We start from the raw sequence: 27,956 nt of genomic DNA, 5'->3' as shown, positions 1-27,956 counted from the left end.
ATTAACAGTATGTGATAGAGGATACAAGCCTGTTTAAATAATTTTAGTTGGGTTGGTTGGGTAGGAAGTGCTGAGTCAACTGGGATGAGACCTTCGAGGAAAGAAGCCAAAGTTAGGTGCTCGAGAGAAAAGCATGCAATAGTGCTGTTGCAGAGTCCGACTGAGGAAGGAGCAGTGGGAAAGAGATTCAGACAAGCAGCTGAGGAGCACCAGGCTGAGAAGGCCCTGCCATACTCAGGCTGCTCTGTGCTCTCTGTTTTGGCAAGTTCTGGTTTATTCTTCCCCAGCTGGTTATCTTTAAACAGTATGGCTGGGGAGGAAGGAAAAAGCTGCACCCACATTCTTCCACTTTGAAAATTATGTTCTCCCTTAAGGAATTGTCCTTGTTGAGACCTTTTTGAGGGGTTTTGGTCTCTATTTCCAACAGGCCCTGAACCTTGGTGTAGTCTTGCCTCACTCGTGCTTGTAAAATCACCGTTTGTATCGTTCTGCCCTTTTGGAGTTCGATTCTATTGTTTTTGCCCACTGATTTTTTTAAAGAATACTTGAAGCTACAAAAGCCCTGGAAATGTCGAATTGTGTTTCTTTTTCTAAAATGGAATATAAAGTTCTTTATTTTACTACCCTATCTCTGAATATATTTTTGACCCTTCTGCTTTTGTACGTTCCTTTGTGAATGATCCCCTAAGAGAAAAAAACTGACCAGATGGAAAATTAATGGAACAAGCAAGCTTGAAATTGTCATCAAAGTACATAGCATAAATTAGCTAAGGCCAGACATTTTTCTTCGGTACATTTTATGTTCTTCCTAAGTATTCGTGCTGACAGCATTATCCAAAATGCATTATGTTCATATGCTGCTAAAGGATGACAAATAGCTCAAATTATAAAATTACCTTTGATTTGACTGCTAAAGGTTATGGGGGTACGGTATAAGAAATCAGCCTACCTGTCAGCTTGAAACTGTCTTCCTGTAGAACCTTTGAATAGTTTAAGTATTCTGTCACTTCTCTTTTCTTTTTTTGCTTCTTAAGAATTCTTTCTTGGAAGTTGTGTCTTAGCACAAATAATTTTGTGTGGCACGATGCTGACTGTACATTTTTGTACTGTGCAGGAGTTTTGAAATCCATGATAAATAAGCTAACATGTTTCCCATTGCTTGAGATGTCCATTTACCCTTGCTCCCCGCATAAGTGCAGATACATTATTATATGAATATATCCTGCCCACTAAAATGTGTAATAGTTAATAGGATAGTTGAAATCAGAGCAGTTAATAAAAAAAAGATATAACCTTTTTTGGTAGTTACTTTGAACTTCAGTGTGAGAGAGCCAAGTTTAAGAGCAAATGAGTACAGAGCCAAATCTGGTATGAATTACTGCAAATACTTGGACTGATAGAAGGATATCTGTTTCTTAATAGAAAGTTCTCCTAATTAAAATTTTATATTCCATGTTTGATATTAGTTCATACATTGCTGTTTACTGGAGTATGTCTGATAATTGCTATTACAGATCAGCCATAGTGCTTTTACATGGCAGATTTTTACATGGCAAAATACAGAGGAAAAAAAGAAATAGTTGTGGTTGGGTCATTTAGTCAAATAAAGGTAGAGATGGACTCTCAGAATTTTCTGAAACTCAAGAAGTTAGGCGAATGGAGCACATTACAAGTTTGTCTTATCAAGATTTTTCTGTTGGAAACAGCAAGGCAATCATACTGTTCGATTTCTGTGAAAATGTACTACAGATTCATGAGGTGTTATAGGCTGCCAAAGTAGTGATTACTTAAGGAAAAATAAAAATAATACAGAGTGTTTTCAGATTTGTCATAGAAACAAGGGTCACAATACTGCAGGAAGCAGGGCAAATCTGAAACATGCTTAAGATCATTCTTATCTAAGTTAAGATCTGGAAGAGTGGAAGGAATATTCTCAGAAAAAACAGTGACCATGAAAACAGACTGTACATCATGGTATATTTTGCTGCTGTATATGCAGAATTTCTAATGGCAAGTGAAATCTGTATTGGTATTTTTTGGGTGATAAAGGCGAGCAAATGAAAAATAAGTAGAGTAGCAAATGGTCTTAACGTAATGCAGATATATTGGGGCTATGGAGAAGCCACTTCTGCTGGTTGTTGTCATATAAGAATAGACCTGCTTGAGCAGAGACTGTGCAAAGAGGGAAGTGTGCTGCTTGTCATGCCTTGTTACACATCAAAGCTTTTGCCCTTGGATGCTTCCTGTACTACACCTTTGGAAAGTGTTATGAGGAAACACTGGAGTAAGTGTGTGATGGACAGGTGATAAGGTGTTCACGCTGCAGGGAGTTTACAAGGCCTTTCTGTGTAGGTGTGTTAGCTGATTGAACCTTTTGAAAAGGTTAGCAGAAGCAAAGCAGTTGCTGGTAGTAAGGGTGACTGCACAAGACAATGTAGAGCTACAGTTCTGAAAAGAGAGAGGGGGAGACTTCTGCTGTTTCAGTGGTTGAAATCAAGATGACGTGCATTTAGTGATGAACTATGAAAAGCTGACTACCGACTAAAGGTAAGAAAACAGTAAAGCTTGTCTTCACTGCTGTAAAGCCATCTAAAGAATGTACCAGGTTCTACTGAAGTAACTGTAACAATTAAGAATGAATAAATTTTGTTCACCACTCTATCTTTCAGGGGTTGATGGAGAAGCACATTTTCTGCATAGAAAACACAGATCCTGTTGATAATTTTAGGACTGCTTTATCTGTACTTCTGTCAGAGTTTTGATAATGGTTATAGTCCTGTTTCTTGGGATTCTTCCTCTTCAGTTGTTAATATAACAACCCTTATGCTTCCTGTTCTGAGGCACTGCCTAAATTTCTGCCAGTACAGTCATAATTTTACCCAATCTTCATTAATTTCCTTATTTGTTTGATGTAAATTGAAATATTATTTAGTCATCAGTTATATTTTCCCTTTATATTCTTTTATAGTGGTATATTTATCATGTCTTAAAAGCTAATGAGTGATAGATCTAGAGTTTGGTGTTGCCCAGCAAGATAAGGAATATCAGCTAGCAGGAGCAAAGTTTTCCTGCAGCCTGATGTACATGTGGGAACCCAGCTTGGTAGCTGTGGGTCATGTCCCTGTTGATGAGGCTTTCAGTAGGGGCATAGCAGTATTGATGTTGCTTTGAGCATGTGTCAGATGAATGTGGCTTTAAAATGTTTTTCAAATAAAAAAATGGAAGCGTCTGTCCTAGTAATGGCAGCCATACTAAGAATAATTGTTGGTTCTAATAAATAGTTTTGTTGGTTCTAATAGTGGAGTTTATGTCTATTGTTTAGTTCTTTAGTCACAAGAATTTTTACCTTTTAACAGTCCGTTTTTACCTGTAGGCTTATTTTAGTCTTACATATTGTTGGACATAATAATACAGAACAGGCTAGTAAATGCAAAAGAGACTTCATTGTGATTTCTTTTGTCTCATGATGGTGGTTGTTGTTGTTGTTTAGGAAACCTGAATTGACTGACTCTGCCTCTCTGCTAGAGACCTTCAAGTTTCTTGAAAATGCAGCTGCAGACTTTAGTGATGAGGAAGATGAAGAAGATATTGAAGGAAGAGAGAAAACAATCATTGATACCGCAACAGTGAGTGGAAAAAATAATTGAAAAAGTTACGAAGAACAGGAAAAGTGAGATTAATGAGGTGCCTATAAGCAAAGTATATGACTGTGTATGTACACATGCAAATCATTGATGCATCTTTATGATGTTCTGTCCAAGCATGTGTGCATAAGAGGAATTATATATACATTTCTAAGTTTTTGCATAGAAGTTATGCTTTGCCATCTTTATTGCTCTAAGTTAGATGAAATTTTTCTAAAACTGTCTCTTTACTATTCCATACTGACTAGTATTTTTGATACATACTTGAACACAGTTTTTAAGGTATCGGATGTCTTTTTTTACAGTTCTCAGCTTAATTTGTAGGTGTTGTTCATAACGTTGCATGTCAGTAATTATTCTTTAATATTTATTAAAAAAATTATTGATGATTAAAATTACTTGTAAAAATTTGTCTTAAAGTACACTACTGAAATACACTTGTAATGATTTTATAGCTTGTGGAAGGAAGAAATGTAACTGTAAGAACTGTAATGTAGTTAAAAAAACTTTCTGTTTGTTCAGTCAAATGCCTTAACCTCACTCGTGATCTATACTTTGCTATATAATTTGTTCATGAGATCACATAGGTACATGCAATCAGCATTCTTCTTTAAAATTAACATTTATTCAGTGAATTGTGTTTCCTCAAAATTGAAGCAGATAAGAGATGGTGGATGTGATTGTTTTTGTGGTAGTTTTAAGAATTAACACTAAAACCAATTAGTTTTATGGCATTTTTAAGGAAATCTTTTCAAATCTTACCTGGCATTCATGGATTGTGAACTAATGTCTGAGACTCTTCTGTTAAGTCCTGTATGATGCAGCATGTTCATTAAGCCTGCTGAAGATATGAAGCTTGAAGTTTAGAATTGCTTCAGGTTTAGAAATAGATTCACTGCATTTAGAGGAAATACAGTTGCTCATCCTCACCAGCTGTGATGTTGGACAATGTATTGAAGTCTTCACAGACTGATCCTTAGCAAGGTTCCAAGTCAAAACATTGTGATTAATGTAAATTTTCTACTTCTGTAGAAGTAAAAATTATGATATGGTTTTCATGTATCATGGCATCGACTTACTGGTTGGTCAAATAACTGCAGAGAATCTAGTTCATTTTGATTATTGAGGGGAAGGTAAATTTTTTTGTGGAAAACTTAAAATGAAATTCTTCATTAAAACATACATTTTTTTTTTCTTTTACCAGAATTTGCTTTTGAATCTGAGAGGGAAGTGCAGTTTACACATGAAAAGCAACATGTTTAAATAGCAATAACATCTGAGAAAGCATTCAGGATGGAATGACTTATGAAGTCTAAAAAAGATCAGTTCTTGTCAGTTGTGGGGTTTGGGGTTGGTTTATTTGTTTCCTGGAGTTGTGTCTTGGTCCACATAGAGAATGATTTCAGAATTTAAAGTTAGGGTATTCTTAGAGAAGGAAAAGGAGTTTGGTTTTGCTGAAGTCTTTTCTATGGCATTCTTGTGTATTTGTTTGTGGGTTTTATGTGTTTTTCAAAAATGTTTTAGAAGAAAGTTTGTACACTCTAGTATTAAAGAAAAAGATAGTAGTGGTATAGATTAGTGTGGGTTCATTATCCACGTGATTGATTATTGATGGTCCCAGGAAGAAAGAGTTACACACAAGTTTCATTTTCACTTAGAAGTTTGAACAAAGTCTGTGTACTATTCCAGTTTTGCTTATTAATTTGTATTTTCCTGCTTCCTCTTCAACTTCCTGTTTGGATTTTGTGTAGAGGCCAAGACAGTACTACTTGGGTTAAAAATGTGTTTGTAATTTAATTCAGCTTTTTTTCCCCTGTCCTTTCTGACCCTTCAGATTGTGAGGAAAAGAGTGCTGTCTGACAGCAGTGAAGACAGAGATACAGAAGAAGCTTTGAAAGAGTTTGACTTTTTGGCTACCTCAGATGATGGTGATGGGGAATCAAGAAGTTCAGGAGATGGAACAGACTGGGGTAAGGAAATTTGACGGATCATACCACAAGAAAAAAAAAAGTGCTAAAAATATATTGTGACTGATCAGTTCATTGAATGAGATCTCTATCAGGATCACAGCATCTTTTCATTATTTCTGCTATTTCTATTTTATTATCAGTAAATAATTGGCAGACTGAAGCCCTCTTGATATAAATATTCTTTTTTTTTTGTACACTGCTTTAATGTAAAAATTCTTCAAGGTTTCTGCCTGAGGTCATTTTTTCCTTTTCTTTAATTCTAAGGCAGACAGAATTTAAATTTTATCAGTGGTATTTCAATGTATCTTTCCAATGACCCATGCACATGAAGGGCTCTGATAAAGCTGTATTTTACAATTATGATGTGAAAGTTATCTTGTCATCTTTGCTTTCTCCCACTTTGATGCAGAGAGTAATGTGAGTCATAAAATCCTAATTAGTTGTACTCTTATTGTGGGTTAGTAATTTAGTTAGTATGGACTTTTCAGTTGCTCAAACTTTCATAATTTAGCAGAATAATATATCTTTAAGTCCACTAGTCGTAGAGAGGCATTTCACCAACTCCTCTCTGTCCGAGATTGCCACCATCCACTTTACCTTGACATAATCATTCTGCCTAAACCCTCGGTATAGAGAAGAGGAGAAAGAAGAGAACCGGTTAAATATCTTGATGGGAAATTTTTTCCTACTTAAGCTGCTTGGGAAAGTCTTAATGATGAGTGGACACAGAGGGAGCTGTTGAAGATGATGGGAAATAATTGAGCTTTATAATGGAGCTGCAGCTGTGACAGACTGATAGAACCATGGTAGCTGTGGCTCCCACATGAGCTGTTGGCTTCACAATGCTGTATTTCACTGAAGCCATGTCCATCACCTGGTTGGACTCCAAGTTACTGTTCAGTGGGGTGTAGTCTCTACTTAAGAGGATGTTGTAATATCATTAGATGTAGCAGTCAGTCTTCTGTTCACCAAACAAATTTAGAAATACTGCTCTTAAAGAAAAAATCGGGTGCTGATCTTTAATACTAAAATTTTATCCATTTATGCTGGGTCAGTGCAGCTATTGCTTGTGTCACCAAAAAGTCAGTATGCCAACAGGAGCTTTTTGTTCTCAAATTCACAAGTCTGGTTTATTTTTGTGTTCATTGATGACGGCTGAGTACAAGTGAGCGGAAGTCTAACATTTAAAATGAATTGTTATGAAAAATAATAGTTTCATTTCTAGTAATGCAAAAAGGGGTTTTTTTTGAGTTGGAGGTGTTCATGTTTTTCAATTACTTCTTTCACAATCTGTGTCTTTTATGGTAATAAGACTAAGCTTCTTCAAGGAGCTGCCATCATAAATCACTTAGGTCAATTTAAGTGAAACTGTTAAATGTAGTGCAGTAGAGTGATGTTGTAGTGAGGGACAGAAGCGAACAGAGGAAATTCTTTCTTCATTTTGGATTCCAAGTATTACTGCTCAGTTACAGTAATCTGTTGAACCCATTTGGCTGGAAAGGTCCTCAGATGTTTTCTGGTAATTTTTAAACTATAAAGCACTTGAATAGCAGTAGTTCAGGATCCGCTTCTGAAGTTGAATAGTATCTGTGGGACATGTGGGAAGCATGCTGGGACAGTCTGTAGAAAATTAATATATTGGGTGTTTTCCTGGCAACAACACAATCTAATAAAACTCTATTTAAACTTTTTTTTTTTTTTTTTTCTGGAGGAGGGAAAAAAGTCTTGTCTAGCCAGGGAGGAAAAGCATGATTAAAACTTCTAACCTAATTCCAGAAAGACTAGATACTTGTTTCTCTGAAGCCTGATTTTCTCATATCTTTTTTGAATTCTTTATGCAGTTCTTGCTCATTGGTGATAATTGAGGTTTATGCATTAAGAGTACATGACTTAGCCAATAGACAATCTATTTGAGAGTCTCTCTTCAGCTTACTAATGCTTATTTTCATTGGTTTCCTTAAAAGACTTAAGCTGCTAAACTTTGTCTTAAGTTAATCTGACACTCCATGAGCATAGGACCATGACAGAAGGGTTCAAAGGAGTGAGAGAGTACCTTGAAAAGTATCCTTTCCCTCTGTGGTGCAAGTCTGAGCAGAGTCAGGCTCTGTTTTCTCAACATCTGTACATGATGTAGTTAGAGGCCACACTAAGATACCTTTTTTTGATGTCACTGAACTCTCACAGTAGTCTCAGCCCCGCCTTGAAGCTCATCTGCTCCAGCTTCCTGGACTGTCTTAGCGGCTCCCTTGGACTTGCTACACTGCTCCAATAATAGATACTTTGGACTCTACCTGAAAGGTGTCTCAGTATTAAAAATGTTATATTGAATGCAGTACTCACAAGTATTGTCTCATGAGTGCCCAAAACAGGGGAACAGTCACTTCCCTCACCCTCTTGGTTACATTCTTGTTAATACAGCCCAGGATATGGTTGGTTGCTTTTGCTGCGAGAATATGTATGCTGCTGAATCCTGTTGAATTTGAGGTTGATAGAGGATCCTTAGCTCTTTTTCAGCATTGTTCATTTTTGAAAAGTCAGTCACATTAAAACCCATGTGTGGTTTTTATCTTCTGTCTGGTCATAGTGACTCCTTCAGACTGTGATTGATAGCATTGTGCTTTCTCTACAGACGTTTAAGTTCTGCAGCTTAGTCTGAGGATAAGTTTATTATTGCTTGTATTTTGAAAGGTCTAGAATAGCTTATTGATGTAGAAAGCAAACTTGGTCTGAGAGGAATTAATCTTTTAATAATAAGGTTGAGATTTTAATGAGAAAAGAAAGCAAAAAAATAATGCATTTCAAAGATTTTTGGAGCTGTAATGGTCATGAGATTATATATGAGGAAAAGCTGTATTACCTCTCCTCCTCTCGCAAATTATTTTTCTAAGCTGCCTCGGGACAGCCTCCATATATGCAAAAATTACTTGGGGGATTTGAACTCACGTGACATGTTTTGTTCAAAATCTCCAAATACTGTAGAATTGGAAGGATACTTCTATTCTAAGTCATGTCACAGAGGAAGCAATTTGAGGGAGATGTTTCAGAAAAAAAAACAAACGCAAAACAAAATGTGAGTTTTTTTTTTTATTAGGTACGCTGAAATATTTTGGACTTTTTTTGCAAAGATTACAACCTCAGGCCTTCACTTTTTTGTGAAGTCTCACGGCTTTAGTGCTCTAAGGGTTTATTTAGACCATGATGACATGAATATTGTGTTCCAAAATGATTTAAATGTGCTACTGTTTTGTATAGATGCCAACATAGCACACAGACAATAAAATAAGAATTTGAAGTGCAGTAACACAACATCTGAGTTGTAAAGTTATGCTGACGAGTAACATAGCTGTTTCTTCTAGATATAATAATTCTTTCCTTGGAGGAAAGAAAAAGCTGAAAAATACATCCTGATTTATTGTAAAGTAAATGTCGCTCACATTTATGGACAGCTATGTGCTTGGTTATGGGAATTAAACATGTGAAATTTCATCTCAGTTTTTTATTAAGAACATTCTGAGCAAACAAGTCGAATGTGAGTAGCAGTTTTACAGCTTTCACAAGCTTGGTGCTATTTCTGTCTGTTTAAAATAAAAGACAAATGCCGTTGACAGCAGCTGTTGCCTCCTTCAGTGGAGATCACTTGGTGACATTATTGAAAAAGGATGTTTCATTTGTTTCACTTTGTTTAGAAAAGGAAGACCAGTGTCTCATGCCTGAAGCCTGGAATGTCGACCAGGGAGTTATAACCAAACTCAAGGAACAATACAAAAAGGAGCGCAAGGGGAAAAAGGGGGTGAAGAGTAAGTGGAAAACATTGCACCTTAAAATCATAAATCTCACATCTTTCACACCCTTAATTCTATCTCTCTTTCAATGTTTTCCTAAAATTACTTACTCTTTTACTTTGCTGCTCCTGACTGCTTTCCTGTTCACCAGTCCTCAGGGGTTGAAATTAATGACAGACAATCAAGTTACCTGATAAATAGTTGGATTAGATATAACTTCTTCCAACCAAGTGTTGGGTTAGTTAAAAATTCTTGCTTTGAGCATGTTTTGCACTTTTGTTATTCAGATATTTAAATTGTAAAAGTCATTGTTTTAATACTTCACACTTTAATACAGAAGACTTCAGAACCCTTTCTTAGCTGGAAACATGCCAGTTTCACAGGAAGAGTTAAAGTCTGGTATATAAATAAACAAAGAAAGAAACCAAACTGGAAACTCTCTTGAGTATCCTATTAGATGACAGTGGGAGAAAACAGGTTAATTTCTACCCCTGTTTATACTTGACATTCACAACATGAAAGTCATGCTGTCATCATAATTTGTTGTGCAGGGCTCGAAATAGGAAGCAACTATGACCATCAGTTTATTTGTAAATCACAGGATTTATTTATTGACTTTCATACTTCTGGGACTAGCCTTTAAAAAAGTTGGATATTGTGATCCAAAAAAAAACCCCTGTGAACAGTATCTGAAATACAGTTTCTAGCCCTGTAATTTTTTTTGTTACATTTCTTGAAATACAGATATGTTTTATAAAATCAATGGGTTTTGATAGATAGGTAAGCCATAAAAATTTTTGAACTCAGATGGAGAGTTTAAAATGAAACACTGTATCCATGGCTGTGTTTCAAATACCTAGTGATATTTGAGAATTCATGTGTGAAAGATGTATGTTAATAATATTGCATGCAGCCTGGTAAGAAATTTCAGAGATGTTTCTCCCTTTGTGGGAAGATGCTTATGAATACCAAGAAAATTCTCACTTCCAAAGAGATATGCATAATGATGCAAATATGTCAGACCCTCGCATCATTGAGGCTGACTTGTTTTATTACTTTTTGTGTTGATATTCTCATTAGCTGCTACTCAGCAGTTGGCTATGTGGCTGAAATCATGTTATGAAATACAAAACCTGAACCTCTCTTTTTTTTCCAAATTAAAAAGAAAAAGGTAAATAATTATTATGCTTTAAATTTCTCAAGTGATATTTTTGTTATCTTTGGAATAATTTAATTTACTGGAAGTTAATTGCAAGTCTCACAAGAAGCTGAGCTGGCTAACTAAAGTGTTCATGTTTAACAAAATTGATTTTAAATTTCTCTATGGTTAAGATAGACAGGGCATGCCAGTGTATGATTACACTGAAAGTGATTTTTGTAACTTGTCTGTTATTTTTAAAATACACAGACATGTTATGTAGTTTACAGTAAATAGCTGTAGGGTTAGTTTAGCAGAAATTATTTGATACAAGTGTTGAAATTCTGTTCTTGAATAGCTGTTGTCTTTTTATTTTTGATGATAAAACTTAATTGTTAATATAGACGTAGACATCATTGGAATATGTTTTATATCATTATGATTAAAAAAAATCACAATGTAAAAGCAGCACTTGGACATCCAGTGCTCCTTCATGAAGATAACTGCTGCTCAGTACCTTTTGGATTGATTTGATTGGTTTGATCTTGGGAGACAAAGTGGTTTACTGTAGCAGTGAAATTAAGCATCTTTCCATGGACAAATCATCATTGGAGGGGTATCAATGCAGAAAAATCAGGAAGAGTCAGAGCCTGTTTTCAGTTATTCATAATATTGCAGATAGTGAAGAAGAATGTGAGGGAGGCTGTCTGGAGAAAAAGAAGGGACTAAATAACATTAAATTTTACAAAGTTTGTTTCTATGACTTTAATTTCATCATATATGGTGCTTAGCCACTGAACTACTGCTAAGTAAAATACTGTGTTTATAAAGCAGATATTGTAGTAAAGCAATCTTGCAAAATCCTTTTTAGCGTTTTTCTGGATTGAGTAATATTTTGGTGACAGACAAGTTAAAAACAATTTAGTTTATTATCAGTCATTATGGTTAGGGTGGACAAAGTAGTGTTTGCAACTGCATTAGTAAACTCATGATTTTGCAAGGCTGTAGTAATCATTCCTATGAAGTAATGAAAGAATAGAATCATAGAATGGTTTTATGAGAGAATACATATATTAGAGTACACTACTGTGTTAAAGCTGCTTAAAAATAGCTGTATTATTTACTGGTCTAGGAAAAAACATAATGGACTATGGGTAAGACATTTTCCCATTCTTAATTAAACTTACAACAGGAAAAACTACCGAAGATATGTTTCAGCCTCAATCCTATATAAAACAATCAAAACAGGGATGTGGGAAAATGATGGAGCAAAGCACAGGTAAGTGTCAAGGAGGGCATGGGTCTTCACCATATGTAGCTTCAGGAAGTAGGCCAGTGAATCCAGTTGCATTTTTATTTTAATATAACTTTTTGGATTATATAGTTCACGATACTACACTACTGCACAAATAAATTTAAAATATTATGTTGTCATAAGAATATGCTGCACAAAGTACCTGATACACAAATTCTAAAATATTCACAGATGTCAGCTGTTGTTTTATCAAAGTAAATATTCTAATAATCTAAAGTGTGGCTCAGTTGGCGGCATTCTTCAGCATCCCGTACAAGTAGCACTCTGAGTTCATACATATGGGGAAAATTGTGCGTTCACAATTCTCAGTTGCTTCTATCACTTTCTTCTTGAAATTCATTTCATGCTGGATGATTAGTTACTGCTGAAATAAGTGCTCATTAGTTTTTCTGTGGTAATGTCATAATGCAAGGTAGGATCCATTGTTGCATGTGCTGCAGTAGCATATCTGATATAAGCAGTGTCATCGTGAACTATGCCTAAACCCTTTAATTTTTTGGTTTTTTCTGGTTAGGGCCCAACAGGTCAAAGCTGCAAGATATGCTTGCAAACTTGAGAGATGTTGATGATCTCCCTTCATTACAGCCATCTGTTGCACCTTCTTCTAGGCCCAGTAGCTCAAGGCTCATTGAACATGAGATAAACAGGACGGATGAAGGTAAATATTAAAAAAGTGCATACCCCATCGTAGAGGGTGGATGTTTATAGTTACTTCTTAAGGATTATTCTCTAAGACTTTCCAAGCACTTTACAAATTCTCATTCAGTATTGCAAGTTCCAAGTGTGATAAATGATTCCCATTCCTCCATTATGGTCATGATTAGTAAGGTCAAGACACCTATCTAAGTTCAAGTCTTGGCTGAATACCGTTGAGCATAATGGAAAAAAAAAATAATCTGGCATATGGTGGCTTTGTAATATGACCACCCTAAATCACTTCCTTTTGTTTGTGCTCAAGCCTGGCAGACAAATGTGGACCATAAACTGAGGACATGAAAGCATCTTTTTTTTCTCCATTGACATAATTTTAAATGTGCGTGTGTATACATACACACACACAAGCATGTCCTTCTTTCCCAAGTGCAAAGATAAAGGCTCTGCAGGTAAAAACAGATGCCTTACCATAGCTTTCAAAAGCATGTGGTGATTGTGTTGTGAATCATACAGAGCAACTTGCAGCTTGCCAATGTATTAATTTCCATAACGTGTTCCAAAAATTAAGGAAAATTCTCAAAGAGCCTAGTCCAAGTGTGGAGAGCCACACATGCATCTTTGTAATGAAGCACTACTATTATGTCTGAAAAATGCTAAGTCATCTATTTGATTCAATATTTGAATTGCTATAATATAGAGCATAATAACTTATAGTGTATGAGGCTATAATAATTTGTCAAATATAGCAGCCTTTCAGTACCTAAACGGAGCCTGCAAAAGAGCTGGAGAGGGACTTCTTACATGGGCATGTAGCGACAGTACAAGAGAGAATGGTTTCAGACTGAAAAAAGGGCAGGTGTAGATTGGATATTAGGTAGAAATTCTTTACTGTGAGGGTAGTGAGACACCGAACAGGTTGTTCAGAGAAGCTGTGGATGGCCCTGTCCCTGGAAGTGTTCAGTGCCAAGTTGGATGGTGCTTCAAACAATCCCATCAAGTGGAAGGTGTCCCTGCCCATGGCAGGGGGCTGGAACATGTTGATCTGTAAGGTCCTTTCCAACCCAAACCATTCTATGATTCTGTGATATCATGTGCCGTATTAAAATGGTAAATATGTGTTTCGAAAAACGTGCAAAACATGAGTTCCACTTAGCAGTCTTTCAATGAGAGTGAAAAAGTAGGTCGGCCAAATTATAATTAAGATGCATAAAAAGCCCTGGTGTGTGGAATAGTTACCAGAGATCTCAGTAGTTCTGCTTCCTTCATGCTCAGTGATTTTCTCTATGAAAGAAGGGGGTAACTTAGCAACGCTTTGAGAAGTGGAAGAATTTTTTGTTGGATGTTCCCTTTCCAACTTTTCTCACATGTACTGAGAGCTATATTAGCAGAGCTCTATTTTCATGTCCTTTCAGTAATGTGTTTTTTATTTCAGAGACTCAGATGGATTCTCACAAAAAAAAGGACAGCTGATGGTTACCAATCTGAGTTTGGTATTACTATTAGCTGTGTATTTCTTTATAAAGCTGAGGCACCATGATATTTTGGGCACACATCTTTTTATTCTAGTAAATTTTCAAATTCAATGTCCTGTATGTATTGTGTGTAGAGTGAAATATTGCATTGTGAGTTCAAAAGATGGGAAAAGATAACAGTAGTGTAGACTTCGGGGTGAAGAAGGTAAAAGATGTTTGTGATGAAAAGGTAATAACTAAGAGACCTAATCAAAGAGCAGCGGTTGAAGGGCTTTTATTTGGGCTGCTCCCACAGCTGTTTTTATCTACACTTTTGTTGCTTCTTCAGCACCTATTTACATATTTTGTAGCTGAGTTGGGGAAGGTGTTTTCTGTGTTATTTGTGCATTATATGTGGATGAATGGTAGCGCACCCTTCCTGCCCGTGGCTGGCTCCATTTACTGTCTGGAGTTGCACACTCCTCAGGTGTAGGTGTGTTCAGAGGGTGCTGTTTATTGGTAAGTACAGTGATTATCTTTAGAATAGCTGTTTTTATATGCATCTCTGTGTATCTTTTTGCCCTCAGCTACTTGAGAGGTATGTAGCATTCTGAAAGTGGAAAATATGCTTTTATTGTACAGTGTAGTATAAACCAATGTTTCAGGCATTTTTTGTTTGTTTGTTTTGTTTTCTTGCAGTGGAAGCTTTAACATTCCCTCCGTCCTCAGGGAAATCTTTCATTATGGGAACAGATGAAGCCCTTGAAAATGAACTGGGTCTTGGAGAACTGGCAGGCCTTACTGTAGCAAACGAGGCAGATTCGCTGACTTACGATGTAAGTGGTTATTAATGGTAACGCAACGTCCTTCTGCCTTGTTGAAGGCAGATGCAGGTTACTTGTGTGTAGACTCAGCAGAAAACATTCTCCAGTTAAAAGTACGCTGCCAGAGGATGTCCCAGAGTTTTACTTGTCAGAGCTGGCCTGCATATACGCAGCAGCATTCAAGCTCTTTGCAAGCCCCTCTCCTCTTATTTGCCAGCCATGTCATACAAGTAGTTGCAAGTAAATTAGTGATAATGGTACAGTAACTATCTGGTACGCGTAGCCCCAGTGACTGAGCAAAATCTCGGCCAGCAGATTGAAAGACGTTTATGTCCCTTTTGCATGGGCTGTATGCAGTTTTGGGCCACTCCACTTCAAAGGGGTTGTAGAAAAATTGAAGAGAGTCCAGCAGCTTCTGACTGATGGGTAGATGTTAAGGGAGCTAGTCTTGCTCAGCTGTTAGGAGGCTGAGGAGTGCTGGAATAGCAGCCTGCAGCTATTAGAAGAGTGCTTGTAAGGATGACAGAGCCAAGCTTCTCCGTAGCACCAGCCATTAAGGCAAGAGAAAGGAACAGCAAATTACTGCTTGGGAGGTTCAGGTAAGACACTGGGGGAGAAAGTTGTTAGTAGATGATACTGAAACAGCTTGCACAGAGAAACAGTGGAATCCCTCTTCTGAGAGATACTCAAGACTTGGCTGGGGCAGAGCTGTGGTTTACATTGTCTGGTGTGTGTGGGCAACAGTTTCCTTTCAAACAGGAGACTGGGCCAGAACTCTTAGGAGGGTTTTGTGGCCAGCACTTCTGTGCCTAGATGTGTAGACTCATTTTTCTTGCACTGTTTATGAAAAAAAATCTTGCTTAAAATTGCATCTTTTCAGTCGTATGCAATTTTTTTCATATTTCTGATTTCTTGGGAAAAAGTACTTCAGGTATTAATTTAATCATTTGCTTTTGTGTGATCTGTCAGCTTCAGATTAATCGTGCTATTGCATTGCCCAGCTGTGTCAAGGTTGAGGGATTTCAGAGATAATTTTTAATACTGTGTTGGGGAAGAATCCTACGCTTCAGTAAATCTGACTCTTAAATAACCATTATCTAGGATTTTGCCATCACAAATGGAGTCTGAGACTTTAGAAATAAGATGCAGGTCCTTACTTTGAAGTTCTACCCCTGCATGTACTTGTAAAGCAATGAAATACATAGTTAATAAAGGCTTATGCATGTTTTGAGAGTGCCACTGCGGAGATGTGCCTTACCACTATAGCAAGTTTCTGAACATGTGATATGTTATGAATCATCAATACTACAATGAATGCAGAGCATTTCTCCTAAAATTCAGTATTTTAGTATTATCACCTAATTTCGGCTCAGTTCTTAATGTTTTTACTAACTGTCCCTAACTATGTCTTCAGAAAGGGGTACAGTAATGTACAAATGAACTTGTTACAGGTACTCCTAAAAATCCTAGGCTGGATTTTAAATTCAGAGAACATGACAAACCTAACCCATCTGTACAAGATGCTTTCATTGCTTGACTTCATTGTGCAAGTGTCCATAAAACTGTTGTGCTTGTTCATGTCTCTGTATCCTGAACTAACAGCTTTCATTTATAGAATAGCATTTCTTTATCCACTCCAATCCTTTCCTGCGTGGTAGAGAATACAAATAGAAGTTTCTATTTGTTCATTTGTCCAATCCCTGTATGAAGTCCTGTGATCAGGAATGCATAGTCATGGTTACCTCGACTCTTACCTTTTTGTAGTGCTTGACAATTAAAAAAAAAAAAATCTACAAAACTATTTGCTTTGGTTACTGTGCACTTTATTGAAGCAAAATGAAAGGCTGGTATTTCTATTTCAAGTTTCATTGCAAATTTAGCTTACAGATAATATAATGTTTCTATTTTGGATTATTTTATACATCTGGCTGCCAAATGTGAATCAGGTATGATTAGTGAAAGTTTAGTATATTATTTTTAAGTGTCAATTTTGAATCATATGGAGAATTAAGTTGAAAGATCACGTAAATCAGTCTTTAAATATATTTGCTTTCAAGAGTAGCAGACACTTTTCCCATTTTCGGTCCCTTTCATCCCACTGGCATTTTTGCTGGATTCTTCTAAAAAATGACAGCATTAGCCTACCTCATTTCATGGTTTCAGTTTTTACATATTGCTTTGACTGTAAATTGAAGAATGGTTTTCACTTGGTAATGGAGATTATGAATTTATTACTTAAAAGACCAATTTTTTCTTTTGTAGATAGGTTTTTAGAGTATCTAACAAGATTAAATTTTCCAGATTGCTACCCAATACACTGAAGTTTGCCTTTTCTTTCTCCTTCCTTTACACATTCTTGACAAATATTCACTTTAGTTGGCTCTGGTTTTTCCTTAGTCTTCTGGATAGTCTTCATAAAATTAAAATAGATTTTAGATAAGAATAACTGAGCTAGAAAATCATTGGATTTAATGCTGAGTACTAATTTGGAGGTTTTTGACCTCACAGTAGGCCCTTGTTTGTTTTCTTACAGCTTTGAACAAGAGAAGTGCCTGTATTTGCATGTCATTGCTGCTTTTAGTTTTCAGTTTATTTTCAATTAGTTTTTGATTTTGTATAGACACAAATATTATTATAAGTGGCAAATCCAGATCAGCTTCTAATTTTGGGGTTGTCTGTAGCAGTGTAACATTCCCCCAAACTGCTTTTCAGGCCTCAGGTTACCTCAGTGTTGTACTTTGGTGGGGAGAGACAGAATGAGGTTGTCTGCTGTGCGAGTAACCAGCCTCACAGCTTGTGAGACTGGTGGGTAGAGTGATGTGGTGCAGCCAGGTGGGTGATGTGTCAGTGCTCGTATCTGTTTCCACCTCTGCTGCTGGTCTGCTGGCTGGGACTGCCCTCCATCTACTTCCTAGTTTATAGACTATCCATCTCAGACTCCTTTTGGAAGGACATTTTTGAATGAAAGACAAGCAAATGAAGACTATTATCCTGCCAGGACTGGAATTCACTGTTAGGCCATCTGAGGTATCTTTGTGGCTTTTGCAGATGTGGCACAGAACCTGTGCTGCTGGTATGGCAGCTGGAGGGCAGGAGGCTTCCCCCCATCACCTAATTGGCATTAGGTGCTTATGTTGAGTCAACTAAATTCCTCTCCAGATATATGTACATCTTGTACCCTTTTTGCTGAGACTTTCTTGGCCAGTCTTCAGAAAACCTGCCAGAGCTGCTAACTGTGCAGCCCTGCCCCGTCCTTGTACCAGCTCGAGCATTTGTCTGTTCCTTCACTGAGCCAACTTGGCTCAGTAAACTGGCAAAGGAACTGACTTGTCTCCCTGAGCAAGGCAATATGTCATTACTAAGAAATATGATTAGACTAAACCTGCTGTTTCTTATGGCTCCTTTCTCCTTGTTTAAAATCTATACAACCTTTTAAATTACGGATATTTTTATTATTGAATCCAGATGTAACAAAGCTTAAGAAAAAGCACTTCTGTTCTTAAACGTCCTCGTTCACCCCCAGTCCCCAAAATAAAATGTTTCTTGAAATGTTTTAAAACAGTTGTCTTGTCTTTGCAGTTAAAGATATAAATTGTTTGGAATTATCTGTAGATTTCAGCATGATAAATATCAGTACAATTGTTTGTTTTCTTGGTTTTCCATAACCACCATCAGCAGTGGTTATGGAAAGGTAAATTTAACTCATGGCATTGCTGATTGACAGTGAGAAAGTCTGTTCAGTATTTTGTGTCAATATTTGTTCAGAGGAGCAATATTGAAGAAACTTTTTTTTTTTTAAAGGCTTTCTTTTTGGATCTTCTAAAATGCATTTATTGCCAAATAACTGTGTCTGTATACACGATACCTTATTGCCTGCCAGTTAGATTCTTAGTGTGTAGCCAAGTCCTTTTTGCCTTTTTTTTTTTCCTACTCTGGCAAACTTTACTTGTCGTGCATTATTACAGAGCTTTTGTTGCCTTAGCTGGGTAAGTTGGGTTGTGGTTGTGTTCCTTTCTGTGCTTCTAGAGACTTCTGTGTTTCTCTCAGATCTTTGCTTTAGAGGTGCCATGTCAGTAGTACTTTGGATATTCAGGGACTGCACCTTGGTGAGTCAAGCCCAGCTTTGCAGGTGAACGAGCCAGGAGGTATAGATCAAATTTTAAATACTTAACTGCGTTCATTGAAGTATCAGTGCTTTTAAAGTGTGTAATTTTACAGACATGAGAGTATTTCAGATTTGCATAGAATTTATTACTGTGGGTGTGACATTACTTGAATGGAATACATCTACCTTGGTTCTCATTCTGAAATTCTTGGTTAGTGTTAAGTGGGCTGTTGTTTGAGAGCAGGTTATTGTGAAAAGTGGGTGAGGTAATTTGATGTCTTCTGAAAATGCCAAACTAAATTTTTGATTTTTTTCCTTTTGTTGTGCCTTCCAGCTTAATTACAAGTTTGGCATTTTTTTTTTATTAGATAGCCAACAATAAGGATGCATTGAGAAAGACTTGGAACCCCAAATTTACGTTAAGAAGTCATTTTGATGGAATAAGAGGTCTCGCGTTTCATCCGGTTGAACCAGTCTTAATAACAGCTTCAGAGGACCATACATTAAAAATGTGGAATTTACAAAAAACAGCCCCAGCAAAAAAGTAAGATTTTTTTCTTTCTTTTCTTCAAAAACAATTCTAATTTATGAAGAAAGAAACCCCAAACCTAGATACTACTTAAATGAATGGCCCTTGCAGTTAAATGGAAACTGTTCCCTGAATATAAGAGTAGGAAAACAAGTTCTCAAAGAAGGGTGGAGATGCCTAAAGAATGCCAGAAAAAATTCACGTGTGTTTGTGAATGTGTTTTGTTTGTGAAGAGGAAAACCATTCACTTTTTAATATTTTCCTCGTAGAGAACATGACAAATTAATTTACTAGTGAAAATATTTGGATGCGGCCTGTTAGTGTGCTTGCATGTGTATATAAATGTATAGGATGCATTTATATATGTATGCATATGTATGTATGCACATACATGCATATACATGTATACAGCTTTAAACTCTGAGATGTTGCCAGGTTTCTTTGTTCCACTGTCTCTTGCAAATTGCTGGGAATTTGCAGAAATGAGAGGAATTTCGTAGCAGGGCTGATGTGATTAAGGGATACATCAGACCTTTGAGGAGAACAGAGCATAACACAGAGTCCTCCCTTGGACTGAAAAAGTCCAGAGCAGCAAATTTTGAAGCACTTCAGTGTTGATAGAGAGAGAAACTACCATTCCGAAACTCCTTTGCTCCAATCGGAACAATGAATGATACATTCTGTGTGATGCTGATGTCTCTCCACTCCTTCTGTTCCACTGATGTACCTACCTACTTGTTTGACGGGTCTGTGAAGTACCTTGAAGGTCTTTAAACAAAAAGCAAACAACAAATCCTCTCATGTTTTGAAAGACTGCAAATAGTTCCTAGACATGTGAAAAATCATGTTGGGAGAGGAAGTTGTGGGAGAAACACTGCAAAAGATGTAACAGGGATTTTAGGAATTTAGCGATTCTGGCACATTTTTGTAAAGCATTGCATAACATGGTATACGTGTTAACATTTTTTTCATACTTCATTTAGGAGTGCTTCTCTTGATGTAGAGCCAATATATACCTTCCGAGCACATAGGTAAGTATTTCCTAGAAATACCATCATATTTTGAGAAAAATATGATTTTTAAACAGAAACAGAATTTTTTAATGAAGTAATTTCCACCTTGTCAACTACTGATTTCATGTGATGTTTTTAGTTCCTATGTTGCTTAGAATACCTGCATATGTTCTTCTCCTTTATGCCTAGTTACTTATGTCTGAAGTCAGATACACCACAGTTTAAAATGAAGAACCTACAAATGATACAGTTCAAATTTGATTAGGTGTTCTGTTCATTATTGCAGCTTTTGCCTTTTTACCACATACTTGCATTTGTGGAATGAAACTGAAGAAAAATGAATGCAGTGAATTTAAGTCTACTGAGATAATTCTAGGAAAGAGCCTTCAATCTTTTAAAAAGAGAAAAAGTCTGTTTATGCAAAACATAAAATCCTAGAGCTTAAATTGTGATGTTTTTCACATTTCATGTGCATAATGATTAATTGTCCTGATTGTAGCAGTGTTACCAGATACTGTGAAGAGTCTTTTTCTGGGAAGTCTTGTAGCATATGATGTCATTATGCAGAATTTTTGTTGCAATCCATGCAGTGAGTGAATTGCATCTAACATGAAAATTTAAAGATTCTGAAAATTGCCATGGCATTTCATGTAATGAAAATGTTAATAGTCAGCATTTCTTTGGGGCTTTCTTCCAGTGGACCAGTGCTCTGTGTGGTGATGAGCAGTAATGGTGAGCAGTGCTACAGTGGGGGAACGGATGGCCTCATCCATGGCTGGAACACAACTAACCCAAACATCGACCCCTACGACTCTTATGGTGCGTTGCTGTGACATGCAGCAGTGAAATGATAAGTTTAGTGACAGTAATGTTCTGTCACTAAAATACTGTAATTTCTAGATACTGCTTCTATGAAAGTTTAGAAGAGCAAATTGATGCTTATCTTCAAGTACTTAAAGTAACCTTTCATTTTAATGCTGATGCTGCTTGATGACAAGATAAAATGTCATTTTCTTAAAAAGGGCCTTGATCTCATCACAGTTTTGGGAAACAGCTCGTCTAAAGTACAGGTTTTAAAAGTACAGGACTAAACCCGATAGTTTGGCAAGTACAGAAAATGTGTATTTCAGTTTTCTTTGATAAAGTTCTATGGAGTTGAGATAAAAAGGCTTTATAGGCTGAGAGCAAAGCTGTTAATGTTGGCTAGAAACAGCTAAAAAGGCCCAGTTTGGTAAAATTTTCCAGATCTGAATGGATGTCAGCCTTGTGAATGGATTTTATGATTTATTTTTCACTTCTGGTAGCTTCAGATGCAATTGGCCTCATAGCTAACTTCTGCATAAAAGGGACTGCTGTGGCATTCATGACTGTTTGAAAGTGAATTTTAACAATAAAATGTGTTTTGCCAAGTCAGTACTGTCCTTTCTGCTTGTTTTGTTCCGTTAGTTGTAAACTGGGTAATTGAATGTCACATATGCTGCTGAAATTCAAGCATCTTAATGCTAGAATAACTAAGACTTCTATATTGATATGACGTGATTGATCTTGGGGTTTTTTATGGATTGTCTTCCAAGGGTAGGTGCCCAAACACAGGCTAAGAGACAGGTACTGACCTAATTCACATTTTGTTTTGAAATGTGTTTTGTTGTGTTTCATTCACAGATCCTTCTGTTCTAAGAGGTGCTTTTGTGGGCCATACTGATGCAGTGTGGGGTCTGGTTTACAGTGGAGCACACCAGCGTCTGCTGTCCTGTTCAGCAGACGGCACTATACGTTTATGGAAAGCTACAGAAATTGCTCCAGCTCTCAATATATTTAATGATAATCAAGGTAGGGAAAATCACCCTGCCCCGAAGTTCATGAGCATCTCTGTTCAGACTGATGTAATTTTGGCTCCTGAATAGAAATACTTCTTGTGCTTCTTTCTGTGTTTTTTATCTTTATGAATATTTTTGGGAAGAGTAAATTTTGTGACCAGTTTTTGACATTACCTGAATATGTACCTGTGTGCAGGGGGACAGTTAGATACAACTGAAAGCCAACTGCTGCAGATGATCTTGCTGATGTTACTAGCACCATGGAGGATAATGCATTAAATCCATAATTCACATTGAAACTTGAGTTTCCACTAGGCCCTTGCTTGTGGTTTGTCCAGAATAAAAAGCCCATTCTTCCCCCAGTAGAAGTTTGGAGTAACCAGTGTTTCATCTCAGGCCAGTGTCATTGTATCTTCCAGATTCGTTCCTTGTGCCTCTAACACAGAGATTCCAATTGAATTTCTGAGTTTGCTCATTAACTAAATAACAATAACCTAGTGATTTTAAACACTGCTAGCTGAAAAGAAATACTCCTTTGGAGTTAGTTACTGAAATGTCATGCACAACTAAAAATCCCACTGGTTAGAATCTAATTTCTGGAAGTTGCTGTCTGTCTGAATCAGAGTGCTCCAGAACGAGCCCGTTAACATTGATTGCCAAACTCTCTTAGAGGTGATAGTCGTTAAAGAAAGCCCATGAGCTGAGACAGTTCCTTGTTTCTTCAGAAAAAACTTTGAGGCAAAATAAACCTTGTCACAGGTGAACAGACATGTCAAATTATAGTGTAAAGCTGGTCAGACATTGCTTGTTAGTTAAAAGAGACTGAGCAGAATAGAAACATTCCATGGGTTTGTTTTTTTTTTGCTAAACTATGTTTCTAAAGGTATGCAGACTTCTTATTGCCAGCTTGCCTATCTGCCTGCTTTGAAAACTTCCTGGTAGTGTTTTGGGGTTTGTTACTGTGAGTTGTTTTGTTTTTAATGATTAAACTAAGAAGGAAGAAGTAGTTTTGCCTCACAGAGCTAATATTAGGGCTTTTTTTGTATTCTAAACTGGATTGAAGCCCAGTTGTGAAATCCAAAGACTGAAAAGTTTTTCTATGGCTTATTGATAACGCTGAACAAACCCCCTAAAATACCCATCACTCATTCAAGTCCTTTAGATTAACCATTATAGGCTTAGCAGGAAGCTGCAGATAAGCATGCATGGCAGTGGTAGAAAAGGTCACTTGAGAAACAATGTGTTTTCTTCCCACACCAATCCTTTTTGGCTTTTTATCGAGTACTTGTAGATAACTACCACCATTCCTGAGAAATATTCATGAGGTCCTGTGTCTCAGAAAGATATTTCTCCCATGAATCTTTAGAGAGTTTACAGGGATATGATGGTATTCCTGTGTTATCTGAATCGATGATCCAACATTAAGTTGCTTAAAATTCAGTTTCTCACACTCTATCTTTTCCTCCTCCTCCTGGCATCTGTTACAACTGGTGTTGTTCTTTCATGTAGCAGGTGGTGAACAGGACTTTTGAGGAGAAAAATCCTAAGGGATATATCCTATGTCCAAGCTTTGCTGATTTGGCCTTCTGCCCTGTAGTGTGCAGATAGCTGCAGTAAAAGGAGTTCAAATATATACCACCATAGGCAGGAGCTTTGAAATACAGGTTTATAATGTATTTATATGACTTTACATGATGTAAAGTTCCAGTGTATAAAATCTGCACCTGGAGAACTTTGGTGATTTTTTAAGCTCTGATTTTGTCTAAGTTAATTATAACAGTGTTAATCATCTGTCATGTCAGTTGTTGTACCGCTTCAATTTCTTGTCCTTTTACTTGAAGCAATGGAGTTTGGTGGAATTTTTTGAGAATTGATGTTACAGTTAAAGGAAGGAAAAGGGGCCAAGGAGTTCTTGCTTTCTTAAATTCTAAGTAGATTTCTGCACAGCTACAGTTCCAGATACAGCATCTTAGTAAAGAATGTTGTTCATACACATGTCCAAAAAAATAGGATTAAAATTGGTATCCTACAGATATCCAAAGCTATTTAGATAGGCAAAATTTATATTTTAGAATGCAACATTTCCTTTCATAATCGTGGTCCTTTTGATGTTGAAGTCCTTACTTTTTTGTAAGGATTTTTTTGTTTAATTTTTGTTCTATTTTCTTTACACCAACTACATCTTCTCTACATTGTTTTCTAGAAATGGGAATCCCTTCATCAGTAGACCTTGTGAGCAGTGACCCAAGCCTCATGGTAGCATCATTTAACAGTGGACACACTAGCATTTTTAACATGGAGACAAGGCAACGAATTCTTACCCTGGAGTCCAGTGTGGATAATAGTATGTATCAAAAACCCCAAACCAACCAAAAGAAAAAAAAAAAAAATTGCTTGGTTAAGGTTGATACTGTTGATAATCTTTTCAGTTTTCCCAAAGAATCATGCAGTGTCATGAGAAATTATAAGATAAATTATGAACAAGCTGTGTTCTGAGATATAACGGTAAATTTTTGCTACTACAACAGGCCTCATGGGTACTGAAGTAACAGAAGAGTGCACATACTTTTGAAATAAGACTGAAGAAACAAGCTCACACTCTGAATTCCTCTTCAAGGGATAGTAGCATGAGAAAAAGCACAGGTTCCTTTAATACAGCTTTGTGATCTTTGCAGGTTCAATATATCCATTTTCTTTTCAGTCCAAAATTGCAAAATAGAGGCAAAATCAGGAAAATTTAATGTGAAATTTATTTTAAAATTGTGAGTGTGTATCAATTCTTCTTTATTTTTCCTCGGAGGTACCCATCTTCTAAGCTTTATTGTACTTTTGGCTCATCTGGACCTGGGCTTTGGTTGAAATTTTCACTGTAGGAGGAAAGCAAAGCTCCAGTGTAAGAGTATTAATTCACAAGGTCCCATATAATGCCTTGGATCATGGCAGTGACCAATATTAAAAGTTTCAGAGGATACTGTGAAGAACCTGCTATCAGTAAATTATTTTACCCTGACTTTACAAAAGAGACCAGAATGAACTGAAGCACAAGGTTTCATATTCAGGCCACAGTGGTAAAACATTGAGTCTTTTAAAATTTTGATACTTCTTCCCCCACCCTTAGGGTTTATATCACTGAATTATACTATTTAATTCTATTTTTTAAAACGACAAAGCCATTCTTGTTGGCTTTGCTTGTGTGTTTTAAAAGATTTAAATGACTGTCATAAGAGCAAATGGAAAGTGCCATATCTCTTCTTTAAGTTATTCCTTACTGTGCTGTAAAAAAGATTTCTTCTTTTAACCCACATCTTTGTTCCTGTCTAAAAAAAACAGTTCTATATTAGTTAGCGCAATTCAGTGGAAGCCACCTTTCTTCTTCCCTCCCCTTCTCCCTTCTGTTTTTTCACCTCCTCCTTGCTGTAATTCCATAATGTTCCTTTAGGAAAAAGAGACACTGGTATGGCAACCAGCAGTCCCTGTTTAGTATCTTTAGTTATGTAACAGTACTATAAAGCTTACATGTATTTTAAAGAAATAAATTATTATTTCTGCAAGAACTAGACAAGAGGAAAATGTCACCTGAAATGCCCTAGCACACTACTTAGGGACTCTGCTGCTCAGTATAAGCCTGTACTTGGCATTTTCCAACTGTGAGGATGGTTGGCTGTGATGAAGGTTCATGTGCTTTTAGTAATTTTAGGGGAGTTTGTTAATATGAATGTGGAGTTTTTTTCCTTAATTTATACTTTCACAATTTCTAAGTGTCCTGTGGATGCTGACACTACTTTATGGTTCAGATTTTTATAGAAAGGTATAAAATGAAATCTTTACCATTTTAATAGCAAGTGAACCTTCACTAGTATTCTATTTTGTTTATTTTAGTAAGAATTTTGATTAAATGATGTGAATGTTCTTTGGAAGCAGTTTAGCTAAAAACAGTCAATGTGAAAGACAATATCTGTAATTTGAGGTTCTGTGTAATGACTATTTGTGGGTTTTGTCATAATCTATGCCTCTTAAGACCCCTCTTGCATTATTAACCTGTGCATCTCAGCAAGGCCTGGGGTTCTAACCAGAAAATTCCTATACTCTTTTTCTCTGTGTATGTATATATATATATATCTACATATATGCATGCTGTTTCAGAATTACTGAAGGTGAGGAAATTGGCTCTCCTATGAATAGTCTAGCATCCTTTTTTTTTAATAATAGTTTTAATACATATATATCAGATAATAAGAGGTAGATTTTGTTTGCTTCAGAAACACTACCTGCAGTGTTTATTTTCTTGTCCTGTATGTTATGAAGAAAGTTTGACTTGGCAAGAGGAGAAATGTGTGTGAATGAGGTGTTTTCACTCAGGTTTTGGTTTCACATTTTTGCCTGATATGTCTATCTAAAACCGTGTCCAAAAGCTGGACCTTATTTGGCACACGTATGTTTTATGTATGTCTCTGTCCTGTGTAGTTTGGAAAGTATTTTAGAGGAAAGTGCATAACAGAAGGCACTAGCTGAGAGTTTCCAGGATATATATGTAAGAAGTATTTTGCAAATTAGATTGATTACATATTTATTTCTTATTAGCAGTCTTTCAAAGAACTTAGCAATTTACATATACTGACATGTGTGGGTTTTTTCTTAGCAGTCAGTTCTTCCTGTCAGATAAACAGAGTCATCAGCCATCCAACTCTTCCAATTAGTATCACGGCTCACGAAGACAGACACATCAAATTCTACGACAACAATACAGGTACGCATCTTTCCAGCAGGTCTTAGCCACAGCCATTGTATCATACAAATCATATTCCCAAGTTTGTTATGATCAATGTTCTTCACACGAATGCTGAGGGATGTCAAGAATTGGATAACCTCTGAAGCAGAAATCTCTCATCACCAATGAAGTCTAAAGATTGCCAGCCCACTTAAGGCTTTGTTGGCAAAGTGATAAGGAGCTTCCATCTCTCTGTCCATTCTTTTAGAACATCCTATGTGTGGAGTTTATAAATATTTAACATAAAAGGCATCTTTTTCAAAATCTTCATGTTCTTATGTTTATGTTTCTTCTATTGGTTGTCTGTATTATTTTGCTCTTGAGAGCAGGAAGCTCTGGCACTGCTTTACCTCTGCCACATTCGACCCATGATATCTTATTTTTAAAATGAAATCATTTCTGTAATAATAAGCTGTGGTAAAATATTAATTCTCTCTGAGATAACTAACATTATCCCCTATTCCCATGTAGTTTATGTTCATTGCTCTTAGTATGCTCTGCTCCTGTCTTCCTTCCCATTGAAGGTCTTACCTGGGAAGAGCTTAACTAATTTGCTTAAGGGGAAGATGTTTAAAATGCACAGTGATTGCAGTGTCAGGGTGGCTTAAAGCAAAGGTCTCATAAACATTCATGATACTGCTCCAGTGGTCCTTGGGAACTGTAAACATTAAAATACTCATTTCTTGTATAATTTTAGTGATTCAGTCATGGGACAAGATCTTCTGGTGTTTATATCAGCTGTGGTAGGGTCATAACCAGTGAATACAGATAACAAAGTTAACTGCAGAAAATAACCTAAATAAATCTTTTCTTTCAAAGGAAAACTGATCCACTCCATGGTAGCTCACTTAGATGCAGTTACAAGTTTAGCTGTTGATCCTAATGGCTTGTATTTGATGTCTGGCAGTAAGTACATTCAGATTTCATTTTCTTTTTCTCATAATGG

At 36.5% G+C, this 27,956-nt stretch overlaps 1 protein-coding gene across 3 annotated transcripts in view; it reads left to right on the top strand.

Annotated features, from left to right (window-relative positions):
• STRN (striatin) overlaps positions 1 to 27,956 on the top strand; it is a 68,855-nt gene that overhangs the window by 32,902 nt on the left and 7,997 nt on the right. The window contains exons 6-18 of one of the 3 annotated variants that reach the window (XM_066178578.1): positions 3,491 to 3,626; positions 5,479 to 5,614; positions 9,301 to 9,411; positions 11,727 to 11,813; positions 12,364 to 12,507; positions 14,654 to 14,790; positions 19,252 to 19,427; positions 20,396 to 20,443; positions 21,123 to 21,244; positions 22,088 to 22,255; positions 24,446 to 24,586; positions 26,882 to 26,989; positions 27,830 to 27,916. In XM_066178578.1, coding sequence (XP_066034675.1) covers positions 3,491 to 3,626; positions 5,479 to 5,614; positions 9,301 to 9,411; positions 11,727 to 11,813; positions 12,364 to 12,507; positions 14,654 to 14,790; positions 19,252 to 19,427; positions 20,396 to 20,443; positions 21,123 to 21,244; positions 22,088 to 22,255; positions 24,446 to 24,586; positions 26,882 to 26,989; positions 27,830 to 27,916 — 1,601 coding nt within the window. The remainder of the gene's footprint in view (positions 1 to 3,490; positions 3,627 to 5,478; positions 5,615 to 9,300; positions 9,412 to 11,726; positions 11,814 to 12,363; positions 12,508 to 14,653; positions 14,791 to 19,251; positions 19,428 to 20,395; positions 20,444 to 21,122; positions 21,245 to 22,087; positions 22,256 to 24,445; positions 24,587 to 26,881; positions 26,990 to 27,829; positions 27,917 to 27,956) is intronic. The other 2 variants (XM_066178577.1, XM_066178576.1) reach the window with 2 other exon arrangements.

Source organism: Chamaea fasciata, unplaced genomic scaffold (genome assembly GCF_029207755.1).
Source record: "Chamaea fasciata isolate MVZ Bird 193981 ecotype frontalis unplaced genomic scaffold, bChaFas1.0.hap1 SCAF_3, whole genome shotgun sequence".
Taxonomy (NCBI): Eukaryota; Metazoa; Chordata; class Aves; order Passeriformes; family Sylviidae; genus Chamaea; species Chamaea fasciata.
The sequence above is the reverse complement of the archived record's forward strand: the minus strand, read 5'-3'. Positions and strand labels throughout refer to the sequence as shown.